This window comes from Eurosta solidaginis, chromosome 1, assembly GCF_040869045.1.
Source record: "Eurosta solidaginis isolate ZX-2024a chromosome 1, ASM4086904v1, whole genome shotgun sequence".
NCBI classification, from domain to species: domain Eukaryota; kingdom Metazoa; phylum Arthropoda; class Insecta; order Diptera; family Tephritidae; genus Eurosta; species Eurosta solidaginis.
Window position 1 is genome coordinate 319,852,458 of NC_090319.1, and position 12,933 is coordinate 319,865,390.

Below are 12,933 nucleotides of genomic sequence, written 5' to 3' on the forward strand. Positions count from 1 at the left end.
AAAAATAACGAAAATCTTAAAGAAAAAAAAAAAAAACAAAGCAGAAAAGTGACTCAAATCAAGCGAAACAGGAAAAAATACTCGAAGGATAAGGGAGCGCAATAAAAAAAGCTAAAGAAAAACATACTAACAACGCCAATATCATTATAAAAAGAATACACTACACAGCCCACTTATTTCTCAACTACCTTCCTTCATTCCTTCGTTTCCTTTCGCACCACTCAACGCTTTCCTGCACACTGCTCGCCCTCATAATGCCCGTTACCTCAAGCATCGTTAGGCTTGTGAGAACCAGTTGACTAGTCAAAGGCTCACACAACCTCTGAGAATTTCAGTAGCTTTGCTAGTGGGTGGCTGGAAGTAACATAAATACGCTCGCTATCGTTAGCTTGTCACCGCAACGTCGTGTGCCCATTTGGAACACCCGTTGAATTTTGACATAAAAGGCATTCCATACAAGTATCCCACTGTGCTGATGACTTTAATTGGGAATAATATTTATACGTCATCACATGGGTTGTTAGCAATGAGCAAGAGCCAAAGTAAATCAACGAGATGCATGGGTGGTGAAACGGCGCATATGGTTGGGCTCGCATGGCATATAAAAGTTTTGCGTCGCACCTTTTTGTACTCATTAAATATGACTTTTTCCACTTTGTATGTATGTACATATGTGCAGGTTCTTTGCACATACTACCTCAGCATATTTTTTTGTCATCAACACTAATTTAACATTTTTTTCTATTCTTTCCCCTTTCTTGTTATTTAGGTCTGGGCGAAGCGTGGGGCACTTCACCGGCAATGCAACGCGGCTCTATCAAAGAGCTTGGCTCTCATTTGCTGCAAACATTGGATGGTTTCATATTTGTTGTTGCACCCGATGGTAAAATAATGTATATTTCGGAAACGGCATCCGTTCAATTAGGTTTAAGTCAGGTGAGTAAATTTTAAGTGTATAAATAAAGTGTACGAAAATGGTGGATTGAGATAAGGTCACCGGCCAAAAAGTCAATTGATGTTATGACCACTTCAAATTGCCGTAAGTTCAATTGCCCTTTTGACTTCTTCAAATAGTCGTAAGGTGAATTGCCTTTATGACCTTTCTTAAAATGTCTTTATAACCGTTAACCTCATGTCACTCGTCCAACGAAATTCTTAAGGTCAAAAGTACCAGACTCTTTCTCCTTCGTAGAAAGAACTCCAAAACCTGCCTGATCGCACCATGTTTTAAATATAGTCGAGATCTCAGATCTAACAGATTATGCATTCGGATGTAGGAACGTTTGTTCCATTATGTGGATTATTGAGAAAAACCTTAGTGAAAACCTCTGATATCTCTTTATTGCAGGTTCTTTTTTGTAATGTTCTTGGGTCTCTTCATTGTGATATGAAAATTTCACTTTCCTCTTCTATTGATGGTAGCTGTCACATTACAGGAATTTTTTTGTTGTGCCCTGCTCTAAGAGAGTTTTTTATGCGAGTTTTATTAAGAAATGAGCCATTTTCGCCGTCATCGCAGGTACTGTGTTTCGTCGACTAGAAAACACCTTTTTGGAACCGTCGCACCGCTTTGACGTAACTTCAATATGAGGTTGATTTTAAAGAGCCTTCTGCTGCTCCTACGTCCAAGCCTTGCTTTTTTTCTTAGAGTGTATTTTCTACGAAGCTTCTGATTTGTTGCCAATGTCACCGAATTTTTCTCATAACAATGTCGATAGTGATATGGGCGACTTCTTGCTCGAGCATTTGCCGGTTTTGGCTGCATCGAGAGCATTTGAAGGTGTGCTTAATATCGTTTTTACTGGCATCGCCGTAAACGCATTTCGGATCTTCAGCTGGCGTGACGAACTTCCTTCACAAAAAGAAGGCTTAGTACGAAAATATACTGGTTTATTACACCAAAAATAAGTATGTGTTGGCGATATTTCACTTATCAAGTAATGGAAAAATGTGTCCATGTATATAGCTTATATAATGATAAACCAAATTTGCTGCTCTTCTACTCCGGCAAGCAGTAGAGTTTCGAATTCATGAGATGTATCTAGATAAAACTGTCTGTTGGTTATACTAACCGTACCGACCTGTGCTCCTGCATTGAGAGCATTGTTAATACTAACCTTCTAAATAGAAATGAGAGAGCGATGATCACAGTTGCTAGCGCCATACAAATCAGCAAATTGTCCCAAGATGAACTCAGAATTGGGGGTTGGAATCTGCTCGAAGTCTCTCGAGATGCCCATGTAATTTAACCAAGTGTCATCGACGATCACAACATAACTGGAAAGGTCACTATCTACCACATATTAGCTCAAAGCGCTTCCCTAGACTTATAGCAGTGCGCACCGCTTAGGAGATATAAGGACGCATGCAGAAATATAGGTATTCCTCATAATGACCACTACACTTCTTGATCGGATGCTTCATCCTTGATTTTATCTAAAATTTTCGAAAATTTTAGGGTATTATGCTTTTTTTCAGGTTAAGCTGTTTATCCAATTGGTGCTCAGTTCTAAATCCAATTTCCATTGGAAAAATATGTATGTTAAAAACAGAGGATTGTAGACTCATGATGGGTATTCCGACTGGACACTGCCTTCTGGTAATAGCAGATGTGGGAAGTGCTGGTTGGAGGAGGAAACGATCGAGCGCGATTTGTGCTCATGCCCTTCGCTTGCCAGGGTAAGACTCCAGTTATTAGGAGTGATACGGCTGTCATATCTATAAGCAGCAAGTGGCATAGGTCCTAGAGAGCTTCTAGTATTTGCCAAGTGGACGGAGTTATTTTATAACATAGGTCTTGGTTTTTGTTAGGGTTTTTCAGTTTGGTCGTAAAACAAACTTCTGGTAATGCTATGGACTCATTCAGTGTATGTGAGGTCCTCATGGACCGACCAGTTCAACCTAACCTAACCTGGATTCAAGGAGCTGCAGATATTTCTCAATTTTGTAATCAATTTCAGTTTCATCAGAAGTTGATTGAAAAACTGATTTAAAAAACTCACTCGCTAGTCTTGTTTACATCTATCATTTTGCAGTCGAGTTTTTAAACAAGAAATACCCTAAAAATATGCTTAAGATACGCACGGAGTTGAATTAGTCAGAGTTTTTATTTATATAAAACGGAAACATAGGTTCGGATGAGAAAAAAATTGATCAAAAAAAGTTATTTGCCTACATGCGTTACTTAGTTTTAATGCATGATCCGGTTTCGCTAGTCAATTTGCAGGATCAACAAGAAATTGGTTGAAAAATTTAACAATGCCAATGCCGTTACAAAACGTGGCTTGGCTTTCAGAGTGTTCAAACGTTTTTTGGTTGAGTATTTTTTACGAAATTATGGATTTTTTAATGTGTGTTATTTTTGTACTGAAAATATATAAAACCGTGAAAAGAAAAGCCTGCCAAAAGTTTGAACCACGCTGTACCACAAAAATTTTAGAATTTCTACAATAATTCAATATTATTGCATATAGATCTAATGATTCTTCATCCCCGTAGGTTCCCCTTTTGATATAATGATGAAAACAAAGAGGGAGTTGTATGAGGCGTGGGTTGTAGAACGTGGCCAAAAGCAAAAGGATAAAGCCGTTTTAGACCACGTGTGTACTGTTTTAGGGAGGGAGTAAATAGAGATGAGGGATTGTATGTTGAATACTGCAGTAAACTTCGAGTTTTTTTTACCAAACGCTTTATAAGATGGATTCAGGTGAATTACATCAAAATTAATTTTCTTGGAAAGTTTGCTTCATGGTTTGAAGATAAGAAATTTAAATACAAGCATGTTCAATTGTGAATAAAAGAACAAGATAAGGCTATAAGAAAGTTTTTGTTTGAGGTAAATTAAAAATTTTAAAGGGGGGTCCAACCCCTCACCCCCTTCGCCTATCCTCACTAAAGGGGGGTAAGGCATACAAACATATACACTTGGTTTGAATGAAATATATTCATTTTCAGTGAGTTATTAATTTTTCGCTTCTAAATCATGCAAAAATGCCACTGTGCGGCGGCTGCCAACTAGCAATCAATTATCTATCGCAAATTGCTGCTGAATATACTTCCCACATTGTGATTGATTCTGAACTGATCGTTTCAACATCAAAAATTTCATCATACGTAAGCCATACCTCTTGTAACTTAACAATTATTACTATCATATTGAGAACACCATTGCAAACTGTTAAAATAACTGATTTTGGTCAATATTAGAATAACAGTGAATGCTATTATACATATGTTACTTGTACGACACCATGGAAATAAGAAAAAAGTAGTTACCGTAAGTTTCTCTTTAAAATTTTTTGATATATTATTTTAACCGTAATATTGACAGTTGTTTTCCGTTAAAATAACCAATGAAATCAATTTTTAAAATAGAAAAACTAGTAAATTGAATCTTTCATATTTGCAGAATGCTGCTGATTTGAGACCATCAGTTTCTGTTATTTTGTGATTACTGAATAAAAATGTTCTCTTGGCAAGAAACGGTTGAATTAACCAAAATGCGTTCCATTTTACTGAATTTCTGTTAATTTAGAAACATTCATTTTACTAGGGTCATTTATTTCGATGCGCAAATTTGTAATTTGTATTTAAATTGGTGTCATAATATTTTCCCTTTTGACCCACTGTGCTGTGGGGAGACTCTTGATTGTTCAGGTTTATTTATGCGCATAATTTTAATTTTTGAATCACTTCCTCGTACTTTATATGCAAATATTTTTGAAGTTGTTCCTTTACAGTTTCAACAAAAATTTGCATCTTCGAGCTTCGTTGACAAATTCAGAAAAATATATAAATGTACATTAGACTGGGTCGAAAAAAAAAGTTGCTAATGTTCGTCCCTAAATTTGAAGATTATGTTGAGAGTTTCGGAAACATTTTTTTTTATTTTTTTTTTGATCCTTCGAAATACAGCCGAAAAGGTTTTTTCGTTGTAAATTGGTTATTTTATGTCCGATTTTTAAAGCTATGAAGTCGTTTTCTCATGATTAGGTCAGCTAACAAAATTTTACCCCTAAAGTATGCTTTTTTCCTTACCAAACGAAAGTACTTAAAAATTCAAGAAAATGTTGCTTTGAAACCATATTACTAAAATAATACATAAAGAAGTTATAGCACTTTCAATATTTATTGCAACTGTTATTTTACCTGATTCTTATTATACTTAGACCTGAAACGCGTGATACTTTTGGAGGAAAAATTGCAGGGTTTGCATTGAAAAGTTAATAAAAATATGCCAAATATCATGAATAGGGGTAGTAAATAAGTGAGTCAAACCTGATGTTTCTTATTTATAATAATAACACTATGCGACAAAATCAACAATCAATCAGCAAATTTTCCCACCACGCCATCTTCCTCAGTGTGTGATTATGTGGGCGTGTATGCTATTGAGGACAAGTCATTGTTCTCTTTTGCTCTTAAGTTCCATACACAAGCTGAATTAGTTTAAAGTTTTACAGAAAAAATAAAAATTTACATATGCACTCAAAAAACCAACAAAAATGAATAGAGAAACTCGTGCAGATCTGTATAAAAACTAAGGGAAAGAACGACTCAGCTCTAGAGGCTTAAGTACCTTTGTTTGAAATTTACGAAAGTGAAACGTGTGCTCCTACAGATTTTCAAGGCAACTCAGTTAAGAATGTTCTTTTTTCCTCCTATTTGTTAGGAGTTCTTGAGCTTCTTGATGGCTGATACTTCGGCACCGAAAACGCTTGATTGGTAAAGAAACCACAAATAAATGTTCAAAGAATTTACAGATACTTGGGTGTGAGGGGGGTTCGATTTGTAAAACTGAATTCCCATCTACTATTAGAGTAGGCGGTGGTTGTTGTTGTTGCAGGACTTCGCCCCATCCAATAGGTGTGGCCGATCATAAATGTCCACAGGTTCCACATTACAATTGAAAAAGTGGTTGGTGTCATGTGGGGACACATTGCAAGCAGGACATTCATTTTGTATGCCGGGGTTGATTCTGAATAGGTAAGAGTTTAACCTGTTACAGTATCCAGAACGAAGTTGAGATAGAGTGACGCGTGCTTCCCTAGGGAGAGTGCGTTCCTCCCCTGCGAGTTCTAGGTATTTTTCTTGAAGAGATGGATTCGCCAGGCAATACCTGACATAGAGGTCCGACGCCTTTTTGTGGATATCACTGTGGACCTGCTTGTGCTTTTTTGCTTCATACGGCTTTATTCTCAGGTGCCGTATTTCTTCATAATGCTTATGGAGACAACCCCTTAAGTCCCTGGGAGGTGTAGCCTCATCAAGTAGATGTCTGTTGAGATACCCAGGTTTCTGTGTATTCAACAGTAACTATTTGTTCAGCATTTCATTGTTCGCCCTAATGGGGATTACTCTCACCTCATATCGTGAGAAACTAAGATCCAATTTGCATATTCACTACACTAATATATTTCAGCAACTTAGTGCAAGCTCATATTTGCGTGTGACGCGTGGGACAGTTCCCAATTTCGGACAATCGCTAAAAGCCTTTTAAAATTGTGGGTGTTAGATGATAAACTTAGATTCAATTTCCATATTCACTGCACTAATAAAATTAACAACTACTTAGTGTAAGCTCATTTTCGCGTGTGACAGGTAGGACAAATAACATTGGAAACACACAAGTTGTGAATAATTTCCTTAGCTTCGAGGTATATAATTATTTTATCATATTGTGACGAATATTAGTGAAACTAAGTGATACTCACATCACTAATCTGATATTAAGTAAATAAAGCCACAAAAACAGTAAAGCAAGCTGCCACACTTGTATGCACATAAACAAATCCATCATTATGTCTTCACATATGTCCATACAAGCACCGGAGAGAAACGCACAAACACATGCATATATCTGAGATACTTCCAAAAGTAGACAATCATTGGTGGAAGTATAACTCACATATACACGCGGATATGGATATGCGAGAAGCTATAATCGTGCATCTGTGTTACAGCTGATAAGTTTATAGCTGGTAGTAAATTCTAGAAATAGAAACGCCTAGAAATATGCGAGGAAACCAAAGAGTATAAAAGCAGCACCAGCTGAGGCCCGACGAATCAATTTGATTTAAGCATGCTATCTGTTGAGAAGTAGAAGTGTTATTGTGAAAGTAGCCTAATAAAGACTATTTTGCATTATTGAATATTGGAGTTATTTATTCAACAGTTTAGTGATTCCAACGTTAGCAGAAGGTTGCAAATAAGAGGAATTGCAATAAATTCATTAAAATATTAAAAACTGATTCCTTTTAGGTTTGTATATCTGTATGGCAATTTTAACGGATTAAAAAGTAATCTGTTCATAAAATTTTTGTTTACCTATGGTTTCCTATTGGCTGGAATGAATCCCAACTCAATTCTTCGGTTATTAAAAACATGATTTTCGCCTGCTAAAAAATAATTTTTTTCTATCTCTTCATGCGCCATCAATAGGTCGAGCTCACTGGCAATTCAATATTTGAATATATTCATACTCATGATCAGGACGAAATGAATGCGATACTCTCACTACATCCCTACATGTATCACAATCCGGTAGGCTATATGTTTAAATAAAAATATTAACAATTTAATTATTTTGAATTAATTTTGTGTCTCTCTCTTTTTTTAGGATGCATTTATCAATTCATTACATTTAACACACTGCGGCAATCCACCCACCGGCGATCCGAACGTTATTGGCAGTCCGAATGGTACTTATGGCAGTGATCGTGGTTCACATACGATCGAAATACAAAAATCGTTTTTTCTGCGCATGAAATGTGTGCTGGCGAAAAGAAATGCTGGGCTCACGACCTCAGGCTATAAGGTAACTTTATTTATACTTTTTTTAATTAATAACTGGTCTACCCGGCAGACCTTGTTCTGCCCTAACTTTGGGTTATCTGCATGAATTTTAAGAATTTTTTAGCTCTTACTCCCCTCTCCCTTTTTCTCTATATTTTATTCGCTCTTCCCTCTCCCACTCGCTCTTGCTCTTTCTCCCTCTCCGTCATTTTCTCTATCTTTCTCGCTCTCCCCTTGTCTCCATCTCTTCCCACCTTCTCGGCTTGCACCATTTCTATATTCGTCTAACTTATTTCGTAATTAACCATCGCACATAATTATTACATTAAGGGGCAAATTATATACAACGCAACGAATCATTTTTCTCGTGTGAACCAAATCATATAGGAGCATTCATTCACTTCATTGAGTGACAGTAAACCCGAATTCCCTTATGAAATTTATGGTATTATATAGTGGCCACTGCGAGCGTGAGTGACTGCAACGCAAAGTGTCATCGCTTTATACCTAATCTGACCATTAATCGACATCTAACAACTTCCGTTTATAAGATAAATAGATAATAAAATTATTTTCTTTCCAGGTTATTCACTGTTCTGGCTACTTGAAAGCGCGCATATTTCCTGATTACGGCGATGGTCATGGTGGTTGTATACAAAATCTCGGTCTAGTTGCTGTTGGCCATTCCCTGCCTTCGTCTGCGATAACAGAAATCAAGCTACATACGAATATGTTTATGTTTCGTGCGTGCATGGATTTGAAGTTGATATTTTTGGATGCGAGGTGGGTAAAAATATTGTCGATTATCTTAATTCTAGTTGTAAGTCATGTAAAGTGCCGCTTTGCCGGCAAGGCTTAGTTGAACTGCCTGGTTAATTAAAACCTCACCTGGACTAAATGTGTACACAGTGTTACTAAAATAAGTTTGACGAACAAGTGGAAAACCCTAAGTAGTTACTAGAACTAATGTAATAAAATAACTACGTTTACTTGGCAAATACTTGAAGTTGTCTAGGATCTAGCTTAATTGCTGCCTCGAGAACTGACAACTCTGCCGCTCTAGTAACTGGAGCCCTGACACGAATACCCATTTCTCCCTGCAGCTCGCACTTCCTAAATCTGCTATTATTGACGAGATCTTATTTATAAGCATGCGACGCCAGAAGGTACGCTCACCATGAACTTTAAGTATTCTCTCCATAGAAGTATGAGCAACTTAGTAGCAACGCTACTTTTATGGGTTCAGGCTGTTTGACCGTCTCCAGAGTCAAATTTTGCTCAAAAAATCGGGAAGAATTTGCCCAGACATCCCATAGTTGGCTTGATAAGAGCAAGCAATATTCAATGAATCCAATACCTCCTCCTAGTCTAGTACATACGCTCAACAGACAGTTCATTCTCCAAGTTGACTGATCTCTGAATTTTGTTCAAAAACGTCCCCTTTCCAGAATGTTGGGATGGGGCGCCCTTCAACCAAATTCTGAGATAGGGAATTGTTCAATAAAACTCTGAGTTGTGGAAATTTTCAAAAGTTTGCTGAAATAGGAAATATTTACAACAGCAGCCGAGATAAAATGGTATTCCACTCATAAATCGATTATATTATCGCGTGACTCAGTGCGCGGTTATTAATGAAATTTGATTCAGTTCGGTTATTGCATGGTCAACCAGTTGGTACTGCTGTGACAGTGTACAATCTGTTGCTATCTGCGAAGAAGAACCCGTGCCTTAAAACTAAAATATTTGGTTGTCCAAACGAACCTTATTGTCTAAACCTGGTCGTATCATAAATAACTATCACCTGAACTTAGCTTCTAAGTATGAGTTTTCTTGAATAGCTTCAGAGGCCGTGCTACGTATTTCGGTTATATTGGTTTTTTTGTATTAGGCGAGTCCTCACAGGAAGCCTAGAACATGAAAAAGACATGTGTATAAGTGTCAGCAGAGTTTAAATGCGGGCAGATGGGTTACGTTTTTAGAGGCGACTGAAATCCACAGATTAGAAGATTCCAAAACGGCAGTATCGGAGCGTACTTCAACCCTTGGGAAGTATTTTTGAGATTACAACCACTGCAAGATATCTCTACCAATTTAATAGAACAAGGAATTGTTGGGGGCTCTCAAAACATATAAAATGTAATAAGACCAAGTCTTGTTTTGTCGATAAAGCGGTATTTTCACTTGTAAAGTGCTGCCAAAAAAAAAAAACCTCCCAGGGACCGCACAATTTTCGCACCTGTGCCCTCGTTGAGCATTACTTCGGATGAGCGGTAAGGCTACTCTCATGCTAACGGACTCGGCAACGGTTTTCTTGCTTGGTAAGAATTATGAATCTTAAGTGTCTGCTGTCTGTATCCAAGCCGTCACTTTTGAAGGTAATGTTATTGGTAGTTGCCATGTGTCTCATCTACCCTTCTTATTCGTCTTCTTCTTCTTGTACTAGTGTCTCTCCTACCCTTGTTGTTGTAGCTTCCCTTCTTATTCATCTTCTTCTTGTACTAGTGTATCTTCTACCCTAATTCACTGTTGAACGAGGTGTTGGAATTCGAAAAAGGTGGGGCGTACGTCGTACGTATCTGCGCAGTATAAGCAGTTCAGGTTTTCAACCTTTCCCATTCTGTGGAGACATTTACGGAAAATAGCCGTAGGCGATTAAGAATTTGATCAGGTTGAATTCGACCTCTGTTTGTGGTCGCTTTAACCATGGGCCCAGTTCGGCATTCATATGCTCGATCACTTAAAATATCGTTTTTGAGTGCAAAATGTATATCGGTATAATGAGGAAACAATTTCGAAATCCAAGGCTATGTTATACATACATATTTAACTTTTTTACTCTATTGTTTTTCTCAATTTATTGTTTTTGAAGATAGAAAACTAAATTTTTCATTTGTTCCAAACACAATGCCTTATTAGTTAAACACTTTGAAGGTCTACTCGTCGTAAGTGTCTAATGAATAATATTAAATTACAAAACCAATACAAATAACATTCTATTATTATTATTATTCTTTTTTTTTTTAATTTCATTAGCTTTTCAAATAAAAGACAACAAAAAACAAAGCTTGAAATTTAACACCGAATAAATATTTAATAGCGACACTTTAAATTGCCTGTAGCAATAATGGGCACAAAAAAGAGATGTAATAAAAAAATATTTTTTTTTTATGAGTAAGTAGTACATTTGAGTTTGTAGACATCCTCCCCATCAATCACTTGCCATTTCTTCCATTCATCTATCCATTTTTACTGAGCAAACAAAACGGCAAAACAAATCATTTCCCTCTTCACTAAGAGCAACATTGTTGTAGCACTAAAAAAAATTGAATGAATGGTTCGTAGGATGTTTGAATATGGTTGCTGATGTGGCTATAGCCAACCCCTCTATGGGCTTTATATAAATATACAATGGCCAAATGATAAAAGCATATGAAATCTTGGTAATATGTACAGTCAGAGAGAAGGGAGTTTGGAGCAGCTACCAGTCGCTTTTGTCTGGTTACTTATTACCGACACTCAATAACCCTCATGATAATATTTAACATATTGTGTGACGAAAGTAACAATGTGAACATTTTGTATAAATGCAGGTATAAGCTCGTAGCTATTGTTCTTAGCTTCCATACACCCACTCAAAAGTGTGTAGTTTGGTTCGTTTTTGATCCAATTGAAATTAGTACTGGTTGATTTTAGGCGCCCTAATAAGTACCTGCTGTTCGCCCATTTTACTGCAATGCCATATAAAAATAAATTTTTGGGAAAAATCTTTTTAGCTTCTATGGTGCTTCCTGCTCCAAATGGACCTTTTAATTGGGACCTCTGGTATGAGAACCTCTTCTCACAATGACACAAAGTTGAAGAAGTAGCTTCCTTCTTCGATCTAATGGGCCATAGCGTGGGTTTTCGGTGTATCTGTGATTTGGTTACACAGCCAGTTGTTTAGAGTCTTTGAAAACCATACAAACGCCTTTAAGCCAGTAAGATCTTGTATATGAAGTTCAACAATCCACATGTTTGAGTTGCTGTGAGAAAGACTCACTGAGGTAGGTAGGCTTAAACTAAATCTAATAACAACACCAAAGAAGCTGGATATTAAGGAGTAGATAAGGAAAGGAGAATTAGAAGAAAATGCAAGGAGAAAAGCTAAAGAAATCCAACGATTCATATTCATATCTGGGCATCTAATGTCGGGTTTAACAGCCAACGCAGAGAATACGGATATGATTTTGTCAATTAAGAGGTACAAGTTCCCAAATTGGACCAGGCCTAAGTTAGAAGGCGTGCCAATACAGGAAAAGCCGTGCACATACTATCTAGGAATCATCCGTGGTAGCTCAACGTGGAGCAGAGGATGAAGAAGGCCTCGACGGCACTTTATGCATGTAAAATAAAGCTGGAGTGTACGTGGGGTTTATCGCCCTCTCTTTCTCATTGGGTTTTTATAGCGATTGTAAACCCTATCCTATACTATGGAGTTCTTCTTTGGTGGAAAGCCGCATAAAAAGGAGCCTACCTCAAAAAATTAGAGGGGGTATGTAGGCTATCAATGCTTAGCATTACAGGAGTCCTGCAAACAACCCCTACGGCTGCACTGTATGCCATTCTGGACAGTCCACCTGTAGACCTGATAGCAAAGAACATAGCGTTAACAAATGCAACGAGGCTCAGTGCCTCGGGGCAGCTTGAGCGCCGATCATATGGCATAGTAGTATAGCGTCATTAATAACAAGACGAACAGACTATCTGATTCCCTATCTGCGCTTCGAGGGATATCTTAAGGCCACAATAGAGATGGACGGTTGGCGCAAGCGTGCGCAAATGCCGGACGAGGCGATACATGTGTACACAGATGGTTCCAAAGTAGCGGAAGGAGTATGGTCTGCGTTATACTGTGCTGATCCGGAAATAAGCAGATCCTACAGGCTGCCAGATTACTGTAGCGTTTTCCAAGCGGAAATATTAGCCGTAACCAAAGCAGTAGAAACCCTGCAACCGTGTCAACTTTTATATTGACAGCCAAGCAACAATTAAAGCAATAATCTCGCATAGCACAGCATCTAAAAGTATGTTAGAGTGTAAGTAATCCCTGGAAAGAATAGGTAAGAGAAAAAGCATACATCTATATTGGGTCCCAGGGTA

The 12,933-nt window shown here is 37.5% G+C and overlaps 1 protein-coding gene across 3 annotated transcripts in view; it reads left to right on the forward strand.

The window, feature by feature from the left end:
* sim (single-minded) overlaps nt 1–12,933 on the forward strand; it is a 144,549-nt gene that overhangs the window by 118,792 nt on the left and 12,824 nt on the right. For all 3 annotated transcript variants that reach the window (XM_067761768.1, XM_067761767.1, XM_067761766.1), the window contains 4 exons: nt 770–936; nt 7,441–7,542; nt 7,619–7,816; nt 8,378–8,577. In XM_067761768.1, the coding sequence (XP_067617869.1) occupies nt 770–936; nt 7,441–7,542; nt 7,619–7,816; nt 8,378–8,577 (667 nt within the window). The remainder of the gene's footprint in view (nt 1–769; nt 937–7,440; nt 7,543–7,618; nt 7,817–8,377; nt 8,578–12,933) is intronic.